The 20,215-nt window shown below is 33.8% G+C and overlaps 1 protein-coding gene across 12 annotated transcripts in view; it reads left to right on the plus strand.

Annotated features, from left to right (window-relative positions):
* Positions 1 to 20,215, plus strand: part of Pcgf5 (polycomb group ring finger 5) — a 126,300-nt gene that overhangs the window by 99,069 nt on the left and 7,016 nt on the right. For 10 of the 12 annotated variants that reach the window (XM_087184901.1, XM_087184902.1, XM_021253034.2 and 7 more), the window contains 3 exons: positions 4,615 to 4,713; positions 7,495 to 7,584; positions 15,160 to 15,219. In XM_087184901.1, the coding sequence (XP_087041027.1) occupies positions 4,615 to 4,713; positions 7,495 to 7,584; positions 15,160 to 15,219 (249 nt within the window). The remainder of the gene's footprint in view (positions 1 to 4,614; positions 4,714 to 7,494; positions 7,585 to 15,159; positions 15,220 to 20,215) is intronic. The other 2 variants (XM_087184899.1, XM_087184900.1) reach the window with 1 other exon arrangement.

The following is a 20,215-nucleotide window of genomic DNA, read 5'->3' on the forward strand; positions in this document are numbered from 1 at the left end:
TAATGACATCAGTAGTAAGAACAAAACTTACCACTCAAGGAACTTAGTTAGACCTTTTACATATAATCAAACACTTACAATACAATGAAATAATTGATTTAGTTAAGGGGTTTGGCTGGATGAGGCATCTTTAAAGAAATGACCACTGTACCTGTTTATCCTATTGACCACTTTCTGTTTACCCTCTGTTTTCCATGTTCCTGTGCAATAGCTTTCCCTTTTTGTGTTTTCATCAGTTTTTGTAACTGTTTCTCTCTTCTTGCCAGCTACTCCTGTAATCCCTTTTGGAGGAAGTTCTTCATAGGGATTGTAATCATTCTTTAGCTCTCTCCAAGTTGCTACCTGATAGTAAAAGTTGAGTCAATGAAAACACCAAATATCTTTTCATAAATAAATATGAAATCTGCTTCTCTGCATGATTTCTACTATGAAAGTTAAAATATTGATTTTTCAAACTTCATCTAAAAAATTAACCACCCTGCCTTGGAATCTGACACTTTGTTGTTCTAGTTGGCTTTTTATCCGTTTGTTCTTTCTTTTATAGACTTTTCTTTTTCTTTGTACAGTGGCATCTCGGTTCATGACTTAATCCTGTCCATGATTTTGGTTGCAACCTGAATTGGACAAGAATCTAATCAAATTCAGTAGTTAGGTTCAATGTTGACCTGTTGGGGAAACTTGATTCATGTCTCATCCAATTCAGTTTGCAGCCAGAATCATGGAAAGGATTAAGTTTGTGAACTGAGGTACCATGGCTTCATTCTCCAGACAACTTTTTTAGCTTAGAATAATTTTCATGCTGTCCTGATTCTCATCTTCTCTTCCAGGCCATTCCTATCTTGTCTCTACTGACTTAGCTTCTTACTTTCTCCTTGATAGATATATGTCCTAATACTTTCTCCATATTCATTCTAGGAGGTCTCTTCATTTTTTTCTAGAATCCCATTACCACCCTACCATTTCTCCCAAGTTGAAGTATTTTGTCTCTACTTTTAAATACCAGTTGAAAGTTTAACACCTGAAATTATGTCTTAAGGCAAATTCATTATATTCCACCAAATTTAACTACAAATGTTCATTTTCAGTTTTGACTACCATCATTTGAAATCTTGGGGTCATCCTTGACTTTTTATTCTTTTCCTTCCACCAGGCACTAATTCACAGTTTAGTGTGGCTTATCTTTATGTCTAAATCTTTGAAAGTAGTTTCTTCAATGGCTTTTATACCCGTTTTTGTTATCTAAGGCCACTTGCATGAGTGTGGACAAGGCAGAGGATGAGGGCCTAGATTGTGACATAGTTGAATGGTAAATATTTTAGGCCCTGTAGCCAGTTGTCTCAATTGCAACGTCTCAGCTTATTCATTATAGCCATAAAACAGCCATAAACAATAGTAAGTGAATGTGTAGTTGTATTCCAGTAAAACTTTACTAAAGAAAATTGTTGCCCAGCCAGATTTGACATGGAGACATGGCCACGGTTTGTCCCCTACTTTCCTACAGAATCAAATCTAAACACCTAGCCCCTTTCTTGACAAGTTTCCCATTAAGCCCTCTCATTAAATGCTCATTCATCTGTAATGCCTCCTGCTGACAATGATTAGTGCTTTATGTATAAGTTATAGACTGTATATCACGTATCAGACAATGGATTTGTATGTAGAATATATAAAGCTTTGTGCTGTGCATATATAAAGGACTCTAAAACTTTAAATCCATTTCTTTTGGGCATGTTCTTCACTTTTCTTCTCACCATCCTGTGTTCTCTCGAGACCCAAGCAGAGATCCCTGTTCTTTGTGATGTTTTTTCCAACATAATGAGTCTCTTTTCTGAAATTATGTAGAACTCAACATTTATCACTCAGGGTTTAGTTCATCTATTAAGCATGTTCCTATGGATGTTAGTCACTGTCTTTTCTCTTTTATATCATGAGTTTTTTCCCTTGAAACTATATCATAAACGACTTAGAAGTACAGACACATGTCTGTATTGCTTTGTAGTTTTCTCAGCCATCTCATTCCCTTGCAATGGCATATGCTTCTTAACGTGCTGGTGGAATAGTTGCATAGTTTAAACAGTTTATCTTTGTTTTTATAATGTGACAGCAAAAGTCAAGAGTAGGATGTCAGTAAAAAGTTACCTCCAAACCTTTGCTTCTCCATAAAAGTGCAAAAGAAAAAATAGAAATATATAACCTGGCAGTGTCCAAGATCACCTCTTTCAAAGATACAATATTTAATCAATGGTTTTCAAAGCCCATGAAGCACTTAATCAAAATGATGACTCTCATGAAAACAGGGGGCTTTGTGACATTTTAACTTGCAGCTCTGTAGTAGCCTTGAAAAAATTAAGAGCCTGGTTTCCTATTGCAACCTTCCAGGCACTAAAAAGATAGAAAAGAGGTAAAGCTCTTTCAGAGCCTCATTGCCAAAGAATTGTCACTATTTTTTTGACCTGTTTGATTGTTCCCTGAAAGATGCCACTTTGCAGGCTGTCCACTCTATGTCCGATTTGACTTGGGAGCCTTCCTGGTAGAAAAAAGATTTATCTGTGAGTGGAAAGAAGAGGTATTTTTCAGAAACAATTATAGACAGGAAAATGTTTTAGCTTCATGACTGTCTGAGGTATAGTTAATATTTGAGGCAAACTGTAGACTAATCAAAAGGCTTAAAAACAAAAGCTGGTAAGATATCCATAGAAGCCTTGGAAAGCTTTTACCTATTCCTAAGAATCTAGAAGGCTATATAGGGTTGCATACATGCTCAGGAAAGATGTGAGAAGGTTCAAGCTCCTACTTTGAGGCTGACCTTGGTGCACTGCACAAGAAGAGCATAAAGACTAAAGCAGATTTGTCACCAACCTGGTTGAGTTTTAGAGGTGTCCCCCAATACAGAGTCTCTTTGTGTACACTGGAATACTTACTGGCTCTAAGCATGTACAGAAATCTTTATATATTATCTTTATTTTTATCTGACCTCTAGATAAAAACTTGCGCAATTGCATATGTAAAAGACTAGAGTTCATTTAGAAATGTCACAACAAGAAAAACAATAAAAACAAACAACCACAACAACAAACCTTGAGCATGTAGGAATCTAATTTCCAATATTGCCACATTATATTAGTAAAATGTCCAATTGTCAACAAAAAATTTGAGACATATTAACAAATACGAAATTATGGCCCATACACAGGGAAAGAAACAATCAATAGAAACTGTCCCTGAGGAAGTTCAGACATTTAACTTACCAGACATGTATTTTAAGTCATCTATAGATACAGAACTATACCTATGTCTGTTTTACAACAATGTGAGTAGAATTAATACTACTGGACTGTATATTTTAAAATGGCTAAGATGGTAAATTTTGTATTACACGTTTTTAACCACAATTTTTTAAATGTAAAGAAAGTCTTAAAAAGAAAAACTATGAACCAATATTTTCATGAATATAGATGCAAAAATCTTAAAAGTGCATTTAGCAGCATAAAGAACAGACTATCCACCATTATCAAGGTTGATCCAACACAGGAAAAATCAGTTAATATACCATATTAATAGAATACAGGGATGAAAAAATACATGGTAATCTCAAATAGAGTAAGAGAAAGCACTAAAATAGAGTATGAGAAAGCATTTGGTAAAATCTAACACCTTTTCGTTTTAGAATGCTCAGCAAACTTAGAAATTAAAAGGGAATTCTCAAATGAATAAAGGACATCTGTGAAAAAACCTCAGCTATCATCATGATGAAGGGTGAAAGACTGTGAAAACTTTCCCCCTAAGATCAAGAATAAACTGTTTCTGTTCTAATCATTCCTACTCTGTGTTGTACTAGATATTGAACTAAGGCAATTAGACAAGAAAAACATCTAGATTGTAAAAAAAGTATTGTAGGTAGCATAATTGTGTATAGAAACTTCTTAGGGATCCACAGAAAAATTGATAGCTAATAAGCTCAGCAAGGTTGCAGCTACAAATCAATATACAAGAGTCAAGAGTTAGCTAGGAACAAACAGTCCAAAAATGAAATTTAAACAATTCCATTTTCAAAATAGCATCAAAAGAATAAAATGCTTAGGAATGTCTAACCAAAGAAACATGGGACTTGCATAATGAAAACTATTAAAACATTGCTAGAAGAAATTGAACCCCTAAATAAACTGGAAGCTGTGCTGTGGACCAACTTGGCCTCTCTGTATTGAACTGTAACACTCCTCAGTCCCATTTGAAATCACTGCTCTCTGTACTTAAAATTATGACAAAATGTTTTTTAAAATGTTCTTAATGCTTTCAGAGTGATATATTTATATGTTTTTGTTACCTTTTGTTATTTTTATTTAAACTCATAGTATTTTCCTTACTAAAATGTCTTAGAGATAAGCAGATTGTCTGGTTTTCTTAGAACACACTGATAATACCTTCTTAAAGCACGTTGTATAAGTATCCTAGTATAAGGAATATTTTTACTTAACAAATACTACAGTCCTATAAAGTGAAACATTTCTTACAACCCATTTTGAAAGTTCTTAAAGTGATAGTGAAAATAGTGTACCTCAAGTTTCTTTAAAGACAAAGTAGAATATTTTAATCATTTATCTTTATTTTCTTTAGGGTCTAATGAAGAAATTCATTCGATGTTCTACACGTGTAACTGTGGGAACTATTAAAAAATTTCTAAGTTTAAAACTAAAACTTCCAAGTTCTTATGAGGTAAGCTAAATAATATCTAACCATCATTTTGATAATTCTGATATTAAGTTATGACAAGGGAAAATTAAATGATAAAACTGAGAATATATTCAAATTAATTCTTGTGGAAACTTGTTATTTTCATGTTAAAAATTTAATTTTTAGAATATAATCCATTTATATATTTCCAATTTAACATATACTGAGTAAATCATGATAGTAACACACTTAGTATTTTACAGTTAGAAGAGTATTTTATAATTAGAGGAGATATTTAAACATTAACATTAAGTTCTCTCAAATATTCTAAGTAAATTATTTTTCTTTTTAATATCAGCATACTTTTAGGATGTATCATTTCTTAATCTAAGACCTTTAAATTACCGGTTTTTATAGACTTCAGAATTTAAACATTGTCTTTTTAAGGATTTCACAGATAATATTCCTATAGTTCCATGTTTGCAAAATTGATAATGTTTAGCACTAGGTAAAACCAATATATTGCATCTTCATAAATGTATTTTACCATATTATTGTAAGAGAGGCAAATTGCCCTGACACTGATGACGGGAATAGCTTATAATGTGTTCAGTGTTGAGAGAATGTTTATGATCCTAAGGGTATGGATATAACGTAGTAAAGGACATCACTGCCTTTCATTACCTGCCCAAATAGCAATTTTACAACTTTTATTAATTTCCCCTTTCTCTTCCCTGGATTCTAATACTGGCATCTAAAAGACTAAAGACCAGGCTAGTTTCTTGTATAAACAAAGACATCAAAGGCAGCATAAATTTTCTGGCTTCCCTACAATAATGTTTATATCATAAGCAGTCATCATGGGAGAAATGAAATGTGATCATATTTGAACACAGGCATTGATAGGTATGAACCCTGTATTTTGAGGAAGCATCTGATCCTGAACTTAAAGCTCCTCCCAGATGACTAGTCTGGGTTAAAATATTTCTTTAGGATTTGGTCCGACAGATTTTTTTTAAAAAAGAGCAATATCTACTTCTATATTAGGAAAAAATTATGAAATTGTATTAGGAAAATTTAAATATTACAACCTAATTAGAACCTTTTGTAAAGTAAAAGACAACAGTTTATAGGTAGTCAAATTGTTTTTATGATTTGATTGAGTGTTTTTTAATGAAGTACCATGTACAGTTTTACTACCTTAAAGTCTGATTTATTGAGTTGCCATCTTCTCATTTTCAGGAAGTTGTTAGAGCTAAGAAAACTATTATTCTCAGTTTTCTGGCATGTGTTCTATTTCTACATAGATAAAGATGGAAGGAGAAGAGATTCTATCTACTATTCATTCCTTACCTATGTCAGTCAAAGGACTTTTTCTGATTTTTTTTGTTTTAGAAATATTGATTGGTCTGTGATTATTTTTCTGCCCAGCATGTAGGAGATAATTTAACAAAATACCTGACAGCTGAAACTTGTATGACAGCATTGCTAAATGGGGCAGGATAATTTAGTCACTAGTGTATGTCACCAGGAGACATATACTTGATTACTAATTTCATCTTAAGTAACTCCCTTTACTTTTTTGCTTATTCATTTATTTTACAGGCAAGATAAAGAAAAAGAAGTTAACTACTTTTTTCTTTTAATAGTTAATAAAATGAGCTGGGCATGGTAGAACACACCTGTAACTCTAGCACTTGGGAGGCTGAGTCAGGAGCATCACAATTTCAAGCCCAGCCTTGGCAACTTCATGAGAACCTGTCAAGAAAGACAGAGAGTGGGAGACAGAGACAGACAGACAGACAGAGATTGAAAGTTAATAAAATCACATCTGAAAAACATTTCAAAGTTCATATAAGTCAGCACAATTTATCAAAAAGTCAATAATCTAGTTTCATATGTCTAATACAATTTTGAACTTAAAGTTCACAGTTATAGTCTTTGTATAGCCAGACACAGAATTATTTAAAACACATTCTTTTTCTTCCCCTCCACACTCCAAATGAAATCTTACCAGTTACTCTTAATAGCTAGAGAACTGAAATGTTTTCCTATTTACAGGTGTCTATGATATTTAATTATGCTTTGTTGAATTAGTGAGCCATAACCAGAATTCCTGTGGCCTTAAGGATTTGGGGGGTTGTTTAGCTCCTGCAACCTAGAGCAAATATAACCATTCATAAATACAACCCTTTTGTGATATTTCATGCAAGATGAGAAGGATATCCTATAAGTGTTGTACATGCTACCAACCAAGCAAAGGTGAGAAGCCAGACACAGACTTATGCCAAGTTACTAAGTGTGGGATTAACTTAGCCATCAAAAATTGCTAGAAACTTTAATTTACCCCAGAGGTCCCATAAATCATTGTGTCCACACTGGTTACCTCTTTCGAATCAAAACTAATGAGAAGAAAATTACCCTTTTCAATACTGGGAAGCCAAAAGGATTCTGACAGATGAATTCAGAAGCCAGAGGAACTGTGAGCTTGGTACACTTTCTTGTCATTAGTAGAGACCAATCACAGAAATATGTATAAAACCTTTAAGGTTACATAGCAATATGAACTAAGAAAGTTTACATTCCATTTATAAATTATGTGTATGAACTTGAGATAATAGGAATGTATTGCTGGACAAGATAAACTGCTTCATCTGAATTATTAATATTCTGTGAGAAAGAAAATGCTTTCAATAAAGTATTCAGTGTTCTTTTAAGTAATACATAATTAGAACTACATAGATATTTGAAATTTCAATCATATATAAAATACTTATGAATTCAAAATTACTTATGTTAATATATTTGTAATTCTTTTTAAAGTTGGATGTACTGTGCAATGGTGAAATTATGGGGAAGGATCATACTATGGAATTCATCTATATGACAAGATGGCGACTAAGAGGAGAAAACGTAAATTACTTTTATATTTACCTATATGCATATTTAGTATGTTATTTAAATTTAATGATATTTCTTTGGAAATGAAAAAAAAAGGTTGGAGAGAAAAAAACTGGTTTCTCATGTTTCTTTCAGCACTCCAAGTTTGGTCCAAGTATAAAACCAATGTCTGTGTTAAATGTGAGGTTTTTAAAGTACTTTAAAACTCTGTTGAAAGATGTTCAGAATTCTGCTAACTTCAAAACAGAGAAAGTGACATATATTTTTAAAGCCCAGTAACTAAAAGGAACCTATGAGTATATAGAACAAAGGTGGGAAAGACGAAGTCGTGCCCTGACTAGTATGACTGAAGGTCTATAAGAGAATTGATTTGGGGTTGTGATAGAGAGGATGAATAGGGTAGAATTTGCATGCATCTTTTTTTCAGATACCTCCTTTACATTGAAAGTATAAGATGAGGTCTAAGGGTAAGTGAATTTGCAGTGGCTTCTGATACAGATTATTCTGCCTTATGCCCTAGGCAATATGGGAGAAACTGTTCAAAGGAAAAGAACTAAGAAAATCCAAAAAGAGAATCGTACTTGTTGAACTACATCTTTGATTAGGGTTAAATTCTAGATTCAAGTACATGTGAGTTATGAGGAACATGGGATATTAGGAAACTATGAGACACTAGGGATTATTAGGCTCTCAGAAATTCTCATCATGATCTGAGTGTATGAAAAAAATCTTAAGATTGACTATAAATTTAGACTAGACAACTTCCAAGGTTACCTTTCAGACATAAGATTCTATGGTATTTTTCGTGCAATATGTCATACTCTTAAGCTCTTAAGTAATTTAACATTTCTGTTTTGTAAACTATGTTTTATTGCATTTTCATATGAAAATGTAAATTAATTATAAAATATAACACAAAATTAAGAAATGTTACCTCATACAAGGTTAGATTATTGAAATTCAAATATGAAAGTTGCCATGTTTCAATAATTCAGAAACATGCTTAACATTGAATGTAAACAGCCAGGCTTGGTGGCGCACATCTGTAATCCCAGCACTTGGGAGGCTGAGGCAGAAGGATCACAGCAATTTGAGGTCACCCTGAGCTACAGAGTGAGACCCTGCCCCCCCAAAAGAAAAAAGAAAAGAAAGAAAACATGTCTCTGTAACTGTTGTAAAACAGACTTCACACTATCATGTTTTGTTCTATCCAATGGGTAAGATCTTTGGCTAATTCTTAGAAGAAAAGTCTTGATGTGATAATATAATACATGAAGCACTTAACTTCTAATATCAAAATGTTTTTCCTATTTGAGTCTCATATGGGTAAAGCCTTCCTTGTTAAGCTGAATGCCCTATCCAATAATAGAAAGGGCTCAAAACCAGGACTAAAAAAATTACATTCTGAAAGAACTCATCAAACCTTTACAGGGTTCATTTTTTAAATGTAATTTCCTTTGTGTTTGGTAAATAGTTACTTGCCTTTCTGTGACATTTTATAGTTTTTTGTGGGTTGTATATGCATTATCAGGTATGGATTGCAGAGAATAAATTCTCTCAACCAGCATTGTTGGGGAGTGGATGTTGTGGTATTACACATAATATTAATGTTGTACTGAAAGTAATTTTAGATTACTTAGGTAATTCAATGGGCACTTTGGTGTGTTAGTGCTGCAAATCATTATTGTGAATAGATTGGTCAGGAGGTTAAAGAGATGTAAATAGTCATCACTGTGAGACCAGGACTTCACAAGACCTCTGCAGAAAGTTTCCTACATTTTCAGTTATTTAAATGTCAAAGCATGAAAGAGCTAATTCAGATAAGTTTCTGTTAATAGACTATCAGTTAAATCAGTATTCACTGATCACAGCATTTCTTTTTTTGGTACCGGGGATCAAACTCAGGTCTTTGCACTTGCAAGGCAGGTGGCATAAGATCACACATTTCTAAATAGGTTAAATTATTTGGTTGTTTGAGTCATATTTTAATAAAAGTTTAAAAAGCAATACAGTATCTTGAGATTTATTCAGGTAGAGAAAAATGACCATCTTAGTATAACAGTAAAGTAATATACTAGACCATTTCTTTTTTTCTTTTTCTTTTTGTTTCTCCCAGTCTTCAGTCTCATTTTGAAATTGGTAGCTCCATTTTTCTACTTACTCAGACCAAAATCCCAAGTCAGTCTCTCGCGTCCATTTTTACCAAATTCTGTAACTTTCACCATCAGAACACTATAATCAGAATCCAGCTGTGTCTCACTCCCTTCCTTCTACCATTTTGGTCCCACCCACTATGGCTGTTCTCTAGATTGACTCTGAATATCTCCTAGCTGGGCTCCACCCTCCTCCCCCAAACTGTGCTCCTCACTCTGTGCCTGAGCCAGAAAGCACGTTGCTCCTCTGCTCCACTCCCTCCAGTAATGTTTAATGTAATTTAGACAAAGGCCAGAGTCTTTCTAGAGACCTATAAATACTGTACAAACACACACAAACACACACACACACACAGACACACACACACACACAGATTTCCTGCACCCCTTTCCTGCCTGACCATTTACTCTCCCTTTGGCACACAGGTCTCTAGCCAAAGTGGCCTCTGTGTGTTCCCAAACGTGCCCTGCTATATGCTACATCACACTAGCTCCTTTACCCTCATCACTTTATTTGGTTCCTATGTTACCTTCTCAGTGAGATTTCTGACCTCCCAATGACGTTCTTAATCCCTTTTATTGTTTTCCATGGTATTTAATACCCTCTAACACCCTTGCCTCCTATATATGTGTTTTGTCCCCCAGCTAAAATGTAATCTGGAGGCAGATATTTCCATTTGTTCACTGCTAAATCCAGCATCTAGAGTACTGCTCAGCACAGAATACTGTATTTATTTAGAGTAAATTGAGTGAAAATTTTTCTTTATTTAAAGTAATAATTATGCAAAATATATCCTAAAGATAATGTCATTTATTTGAATATCTGGTTCCCATTTGTTTTCTGTTAAAGAAATTTTAAATCTTCACTCAGGTTCCAGTTAAGCATAAATTATTATGTTAGATGAATTCTGGCAGAGGAGTAGCATGGACCAATGCTGCAGTGACAATAAAATAATTTCTTTACTAAGTCCTTACTAGCATATTTGTTGTGATCACATCCCTTCCCATCTTTACTTTCCATTGCCAACAGAAGGCCAAGAGTTCTGAAAAGTTCTCATTACCTCCTGCCATTGCTAACTAGCTCTGCTTGGGGCTGGCATTGGCTTGTCTCCTAAACTAAAGACCACAATATGGTTCTTTCACTTGCTTCTAGTACTTTTAATATTAAACATTTTAATCCACCTGGGATTGGTTTATTTACACACATACTTACAGTAAGGTTAAGAGTAATTTATTCTGAAGTTTTTAATCAAAAATTACAATTTGTTGGGTCTGGGGATGTAGCTCAGTGGGGCCGCACCTGCCTGGCAAGCGCCAGGTCCTGAGTTCGATGCCCAGTACCAGAAAAAAATAATACAGTTTGTTAAATAATCCATATTTTACCCTATTGCTATGAAATGTCACCATTATGTATGCATATGTATGCATAAATATAAATGTATAAACACTATATATCATGTGTGTTTATGTTCCTAGATACTCTTGTTTTTTTTAAGCGAATCTTTTGTTAAACCAGCATTATACATCTTAATAGATCTTATAAAAATCTAATCTCATAACTATGTGCCTTTAATGGGCCAGTTTCTGTGGGGTAAGTTTGGTTAAAGTTCAAACTAATAGGTTATAAGGCAAATAGTTGGGCCTTTCTAGGTTGCTTGGTGATATATATTAGTTCCTAATAGTACAGTACCACAATAAAAAAAAGTCACCTATTTTTTTTTAATTGTGTTGACTGATTTTCCCCATTTATTCTCCCAAGTGACCTTTTGAGTGGGACTGTAATTGACACTGAGTTATATTTCTGTGTTGTTTGGGCTGGAATTGGCATGTTTGCAGTCCAATATTCTGTGGAGTGCCATCAAGATATCTCCTTGTATGTTCAATATGCTTTGCTTATGTCTCTGAGTAAAACTAGTTTTCTTTCCTCTTGGACACAACCTTCTGAGTCTTTTGCCTCAGACAAGGATACTCCATGTTCAGACTACCCCTGTGTCCTATTTCTAGCCTCCTAGGAAGAATCTCAGGCAAATTAATTTTGCCTCCAGTTCTCAAGTAGTAGGATATCTCCCTGAAGCACCCAGCTTCAGTACCACTGCTTTTCTTTTTTTTTTGGTACCAAGGATCAAACTCTGGTCTTTGTGCTTGTGCAGCAGGTGGCGAAACCACTGAGCTAAATCCCTGGCCCTGCTTTTCTTTATTATACAGTAGTTCTACTTTAGGCTTAGCCTTTTTTCTTGGGCTCAGCCCTTTCTGGAACCTTGTTTTTATTGTGATGCCTTTTTGAAAGATTTTTATATTTAGGAATCAAAACAAACATCTGGTCAAATTTAGCTAGCTCTTAGAAATGTTTCAGTACATATTGCTGCCTCAATATTCTTACACTCAAAGTTGTCATTGATTTTTTTTTTTTTGCTTCTAGTGGGAGAAAAATATACTTTGAAAAAATAGCCAGACGTGGTGGTGCATGCCTGTAATTCTAGCTACTCCAGAGGCTGATGTAGAAGGATCACAAATTGGAGGCCAGCCTGAGCAACTTAGTGAGACTCTGTATCGAAACAAACAAATAAATAGAGTTGGGGATATATAGTTCAGTGATAGAGCTGCTGCCTAATATACTTGAGGCCTTCAGTTCAATCCACAGTACTGCAAAAATTATATATGATTTATATATAATACAATATTCCATGCCAGTGTTCATCACAGTTTTTTAAATATATATGGCATTCCATGTATTGTTTTGCAGCTACTTCTTCTCATTTGATGTCTTGGAGAATCGGTAAACTTTGAAATATTTTTTAATATATTGATAGAATTTGACTTGTATATCTGTAGCATATTTAATTAACACAATAGTTTTGTGGAAATTTAGATTTTTTTTCAAGTTTTTTGACATTAGAGCCATGCTCATAATGTACTACTACATGTTTTTCTGCATATGTGCAAGCATATCCATTGTCTAGATTCCTAGAAGTAGATTTACAGCAGAGTATGCATGTTCTAAATTTTGAGAGATAATGACAAACTGTCATCTCAAGAGGTTTAGCAACATGTAATTATACCAGTGTTCGTTTTCTGATATTTTTACCAACACTCCATATTATCAATTTGATATAACTTCCATATTAATTGCCTTGGAGTTTTTTGACCACCAAGTTTACCTTTTTCTTCATTAATTTCTATGAACTCTTTATTCTGAATATGAACTTTTTGTTAAATATTTTTTACTTTTTTGTTTTTATTTGTACATGTTTGCAGTACTAATTTTACGTTATATGTTGCAGCTGTTTTCCCCCAGTTATGTCTTGCTTCCTAGTTTTACCCAGGTTTTTGATCCTTAAAATTGGAGTAATAGCACCTATTCCAAAATATTCAGCAAGAATTAAATGCTCAGCAGAATGCCTGACATAATAAACATTAATTATTTTAGTAATAGCTTATGTTAACTTTCATTTTGATTGTAGTTCTCTCTTCCTTCACCTAATTCCACCTCTGAGAGCTTGCCGTCAGTATCTTTCTACTCAGCCTGAATTTTAATCACATACTCATGTTCCTCCTACTTTTCTAGAGTAAGTGAAGTACTCACTCTCAGGACAGGAACCCCCCCCCCCCAGCCCCGCCAAAATAATCCTGGTTAGTTTCTTTTCCTTCAGCAACTTTTGCCAATCTAGCACCAAAAGTGACTCTACCATGCTTGCCTTCCTTTGCTTAATTTGTATTATCTGGCACTTTTAGGAAAAATAAACATAATCCATCTCGACTGATACCAAAGAAATTAATAGAAAAAAGAATTAGTGAAGATGCCTCTCCCTACCTTAACTCTGTGGTCTTGATGAATGGGTTTTGCCAACTTGAATAGTTAGGCAAATTCTGATAGGCCATAGCTGGGAGACTATTCAAAGAGGAGAAGGTCCCCAAAGGATAGCACTGCTGGGCATGTCTTACAGCATGTTGATGAACACTGTACACAGAATTGAGGACCAAGTTCTAAAGAAAAAAATTACAAAAATATTTTAGGGAAGTAGAAAATTTATAATCTCCTTAGAATATATCTTTTAAAAATCTACTGTGGCACATTAGACTTATCCCAGTAAATTTACAACACACACTTTTTATATACAGCGGACCCTCGAGTTATGACATACATATGAACAACCTATGAACAACTTGGGTTATGGCCAGAATTTTAGTTTTAACTTACAAAGTCTTGAGTTACAGCCCAAATGCCAGCCACTTGTGTTTCCACGTGGTCTCAGATACAGATTTAACCCTTAAAGAGTTCTGGAAGGAACATTACAACATCCTTTCCTGTTTGGGGTTAATTGAGAAATCCTGGGCCATCGTGTCTCTAAGGACACTGAGATCTACCTGTATACAGGAAAGAGACCTTGAAGGCTGTATAGAGGAACCTGAAACTTCAGTTGACCAACTTGAGTTACAACCAGCACTTGTGAACAAATTGAGTTCATAAGACAAGGGTCCACTGTAATTTATTCCATTTTGAATAGTATGCAATGTTGAATTTATATATGCATAATTTTAAAGTATACACTTCATATTTTATACTCTAATTACAATTAAAATTATATTTGTATTGAATGTGTTTAGCATAATATTTTAAATTTTAAAATCAAACTTGGGAATGAGTTTTCTTAATATGAGTGGTTAAATTGATAAAAAGTAGGAGTTTACAAATTAATCTACTCATAATTTTTTAAATATGCTCACTTGTTGATTTACTCATAAAAATATTTATTGGGTGGCTGTTGTGTAACAGTTCTGGACATTAGCTGTTAAGATTGCAAATACAGGGCTGGGATTTAGCTCAGTGGTTCTGCCACCTGCCTCACAAGTGCAAGGTTCCGAGTTCGATTCCTGGTAACAAACAAAAGATTGCAAATATGAACATGAAATAGACTTCAGGAACTCCTAACTTAAAGCTATTAACATAGATTTAGACTAATAATCTAATCTGAGGAATATGAAGAAGAGAAAGTGGATCTCCGACAGGTTGAGTGAAATTCTATGCCTCACTTAGAGATCTGATCTCCTTGAAAAGAGGGGTAAAGAAGAAACCTAGGAGAGATTGTCCACCAGAAGGAATGGAAGAGAGACTGTCCCTTGTGTATTAGGTGAGGATTTCCCCAGGAATTAGTGTTTGAAAAAGATATGAAAAAGATAGGCCCCCATTTTGATATTTGCAGAATAGTAATCTCACAGCTAGATGCTGAAATCACTTAAAGCTAAATTTTATCAATCACTAAGTTATTAAATCTACGTTTTCAAAAACAACTACCATTTTCTGTGTTTATTTAAAATTAATCATGTTGCCTCTTATGTTTGACGTTAAAATATTTTAAATAATTTTAAATAATCAGTTTTAAATATGTATCCAGTTGTGGATGCCTCTTATCTGATGAGTTCATCTCCTCCGCAGTTTCGGTGTCTGAACTGCTCAGCTTCGCAAGTCTGCTCTCAGGATGGCCCTTTGTATCAGGTAAGAGGCACTCACGACGGTACATATTGCCCTGGTGGTCAGTGATCATTTTGGTCCCAAACTTGACTTCCTGTGATGTGTCACTATGTAAAATTAATGTTTTTTTTTTAATCTTTTCAAAACTTAGACAAATTTTCCCATTGTCTAAATGTCAAAGCCATTATTTATGAGTCAGGAATTTTAAATAACTACCATTTTTAGCCCTTAAAAAATATCTGATCCAGGCTGGGGATGTAGCTCAGCAGCGCCATGCCTGCCTGGCAAGTGCAAGATCCTGAGTTCGATGCCCAGTACCAGAAAAAAAAGAAAAGAAAAAAAGAAATATCTGACCCATATTGGATTGGGATGTTACCTTCTTTGTATAAGCATTATTTTTTTAATGAGTTAATTTACAAGTGAAGGATGAAATGCCAAATTAGGTGACTGTAAGTAACAACAGCTAAATCTAATTATGAGCTTGCTTATTAGGCCCTGCCCTTAGCATGTTACTTGTGTTTTGACATGTTAGTGAGCTAATTTTGTAATGTACTGAGAATACTTGAACATATGTCTAAGGAAAGTTTAATAAAAATACATTATAAAAATGTAGAAAACAGAAGAGACCAAGTTTATTATAATGAGGATTATTGTTGAGTACAGAGATGGTCCATGATCAACCTTAATCTCATGGACTAATCACAGAATTTCTTTAAAATATCCATTGGTCTTTTATCCCAGTAATTAGGTAATCCTCATTCTATTTCCCTAGAGCCAAAAAAGGAGAATTAGGAAACAACTAAACTAGTAAACTTTGGTGTGCCATTTGGGAATAGATACAAATGAGTGTATATTAAGTATTAAAAGAATACTTCAAATCACTAATCAAAAATTTTTAATTAGCAGTCTAGAATTTCCCTGTCATTTGGTCAGTGCTACAATACAGAAATGCTCATGCATTCATTCATTAAAATATGTGCTTTTTGATACTTTTTTTTTTTTTTTGGTACCGGGGATCGAACTTGGGACCTTGCACTTTGGGAGGCAGGCAGCGGAACCACTGAGCTAAATCCCCCGACCCAGTACATATTGTTTTAAATCATAGTTTTTCAGCAATGATCTATAAAAGCCAAGGAAAAAATCATTTAGGAAACAAAATCATCTTTCTCCTTACATTATACAGATAAGGGTGAGCAAATAATTCGAGTTGGTAAAATTTGTAAAAATCTGAGGTGAACAGATGTTTAAGCTTTAGGCATCATAGCTGACTTTGGGATGGTGAATTGTAGTGATAAACCATGTCTATAGCTGTAAGCCCATACATACATGGTATTGTGCTTCTATTCTTGGTATTTATGTCTGATTCCTCAAAAATAAAGATCTTCTTAAACCATACTCTGAAGTATTAGAGAACCAGAATAAGACTTTGCAGTTCTGGGGCTTGAACCTCAAACTTTCACACTGAGTTTATATTCCCAGCCCTTTTAAATTTTTTTGAGAGAAGGTCTCACTGAGTTACTAAATTGCCCAGGTGGAGCTTAAACTTTTCAATCCTTCTGTCTCAGGGTCCCAAAGTACTGAGGGTAAAGATAGGTGGCACCATGCCTGACTAAAACAGATTTTTATATCTATATAAAATCCTCTTTTTTTACACTTTATTATGGATATTAGTCCTATAAGAAAATTTGTAGTTAATAGGCTTCATCTTTAGCCAAAAACAGGGAGAAATTTTTTAGGGAAAACAAAAATCACTTTTTAAACACAAGAACAAATCATGTATATAGCTTTATACTATTAAAATTTTAAATTTTGCGCACATTTTCTAAAATAGACAATTTTTATGAAAACGGTGTACCAAAATTTACCCAAGAAGAAAGAAAATTTAAATCACTAATTCATGAAAGGCACAAAAATTTAAAGAATTAACTTACTCTAAACATGCTGACATGATTTTGTGGTTGGTTACATTCTCCAAATTTTCAAGGAAAAGATCAATCTTTATACCTATACTATACATTTTGTGCTTTTGTTGTTGTTGTTGTTGTTTAGGGGGGTTGATTTTGGTACTGGAAATTGAACTCAGGACCTTGCACTTGCCAGGCACCGTTGAGCTACATTCTCAGCCCACATTTTGTTTTAAATCTTTGAAAAACGTGAAATTTTTCTGAATTCATTTCACAAAAGTAACATAAGTATGATAGCAAAAACTGACAGGGAACCCATAATGAGAAAGCTAATACCAAATCTAATTTTGAATATAAGTAAAAAAGGTGATAAATAATATACTGAAACATACTAAGTATACTAAATAATATTCTGTAATAGTATACTAGAAGAATAATAAGCCAAAACCTAGTAGATCAGAAATGCAAGAATGGCTTAGTGTTCTGGGGAGAACATACTTATCTCCCCCACAATATTAAGCATGTATGTATGCTTGTGTGGATATATATATCTATATTATATTTATATTTTATATATGCACAATAAAAAAATCAGTAAATGCTGAGACTGCCTTTGCTAAAATTCAGTGTTAGGTACTGATTTTTTCTTCGAACTTCTTTTTAAGTTTTTCAGAACAATACAGTTGAAATTATTACAGGACTATCCTTTACCTAGATTTACCAATTAACATTTAACCACATTTTCTGCCACCTTTCCCTTTCTTCCTCTTCCCATCTCTTCTTACTGTGTTCTTGTTCTCTCTCTCTCTCTCTCTCTCTCTCTCTCTTGTTTTTAATGGAACCATTTGAAAGTAAGTCAGGAGAGGTACTTCGCTATACATTTCCCACAAAGACCTTCTCACATACAGTGTTACCTCCGTTCCCGTACTTGATTCTTTGCACAATTCTGGTCACAGACCGAGTTAGACAAGAACCAAATCAAATTCAATGGATAGGTTCGTTGTTGACCTTATGGGGAAATTTGATTTGGTTCTTATGCAGTTCAGTTTGTGTATATCCAAAATTCCGTTTCACACACAGGAAATTTAAATAGAATGTTGAGTATTACAGAGATGTCAGTTCTTCCCTTGATTAAATCATGAAGTCAAATGTAATTCCAAACATTCTTTTATCAGATTCTTGTTTAATTTGACAACATTATTCTAAAGTTCACAGGAAATACAAACAAATGCTTCTGGTCAGTTATTTTTCAAATGAGTAATAAAAGAATAAAAAAGAGTACTGCTCATATTAAAATGTACTATAAAGCTGAAATAGTTAAGGTCAACATAGACATGAATAAAAAATAATGACTTCAATATAGACATATAAACTAAACATAGGCATATGAATAAAAAAGGTATCTCAGGGAGGGACTCTAGTATATAGGAGTTTATAAAAGACAATATTTCAGATTAATAGAGAAAAAAAGATGAACTTATCAAGTATCTATTGAGCACTTGGTATGCACTAGGCATTCTTCCCTGGGGAAGTGAAAATGAACACAGGACTCTCATAGAACTTACACTCTACTGACTATCAGACAAAGAACAAACAAGTAAATTGAAAGAAAATTTCAAGTAGGTAAATAGAATATTTTTATAAGATACCTGAAGAGGACCTCTTTGACAAGGTAGTTTTTGATCAAAAGGAAATGAAAGACATTGGCATGTCAGTGTCTGGTGCCAAAGGAACACACTGCAGAGGCCCTGAGCAGAGAATTGTCTGGCTCTGAGAGTTGCAGGAGCCCATGGTGCTGGAGTGGATGGTACAGAAGAGGGTGGTGGGCAGTTGCGCACTTAGATGGCATGTTGGAGGTTGGGTGCAGATCTAGTGGGGCTTGTTTTTGTTAATTGTACTGACATTGAGGGGAGAATTCAACCCAAATCTCACAATTTTCATCAGTATAACTTTCTGATGGTTTAAAATGGTAAATATTAAACATGATATCAAAAAAGACTTAAGAAGAAAATATAGTTAAGTAAATGATCTCAGAATGGAGATTGCTCAAAAATCCAATACTAAATATTCGCAATATGTGACAGAAAAAGGTTTAATGTTCTTATTACATTAAAATTTCATATAAATCCATAAGACAGCCTAACTTGGGGAAAAAAAGTTACAAAAAAAGGAAATACAATTGGCTAATAAGCATATACAAATGATGAAATTCTTTAAAAGTCAAATAAAATAGTATTTTATGTTTATTAAATTGCCAAATTAAAATGGGTAATGGATAATAGCATTATTGATGAGATTCTGGAAGAATGGGCACTCATTTCTTTTGGAAAAATAGAACAGCTTTCTTGAAGACCAGTATAATAGTATTTATCAAAAAGCTTTTTTAAATGTGTATGTTATTTGAACTAGTAATTTCACTTCTAAGAATCTGTCTTGTAGAGAAGAATATAGATCATTAGATGAAAATCAATTTATAATAGCAAAAAAGGAACAATCTCAAATGTACAGCAAAAAGAGATATACTCATGATTTGTTTCTTTAAAAAGCATAATGCATAGCCATTAAAGATGATCGTGTCAAAATGTATTAAATGGTATGGAAATACATTTACAGAATTTTAAATGGACAAAATTATTTACCAAACAATATATTTATCATGACTCCAGTTTTGGGGAAAAAAAGTGTAGATAAAAAGATTAGGCTATACACTAAAATTATATAGTGGTTACATTCAGATAATAGAATTTAAATATTTTTCCTTTTTTTCCTTGGTATTTTTCTGTATTTTCCAGTCTTCAGTAAAACAAGACCAGTGTCAACAAAGCCATTCTACTTCCTTCTCTACTTTCATCCCTTGTAGAACTGTTGGTGAATATTTCTGTATATGATGAATGTATTCTAAAATGAGGACCTTAATTACAGAAAGTATGCAGATTTAACAGTCAGGAATAGAAAGTAAACTTGAAAGTAAAAGGCATGTTGTAGGTTGGAGTGAGGTAGAATGGGGAATTAGTAAAGTTAGGATAGGATCTATGTTAGTGGCCTCATAATCTGGCTGAGCTCCAGAACCACCCAGAGTTTTATAAATTACAAACTTCTGTGCCCCATTCCAAGAT

The sequence above is a fragment of the Heterocephalus glaber genome, unplaced genomic scaffold (assembly GCF_053883595.1).
Source record: "Heterocephalus glaber isolate CG9 unplaced genomic scaffold, H.glaber_assembly_v1.0 deba00001497, whole genome shotgun sequence".
Taxonomy (NCBI): domain Eukaryota; kingdom Metazoa; phylum Chordata; class Mammalia; order Rodentia; family Bathyergidae; genus Heterocephalus; species Heterocephalus glaber.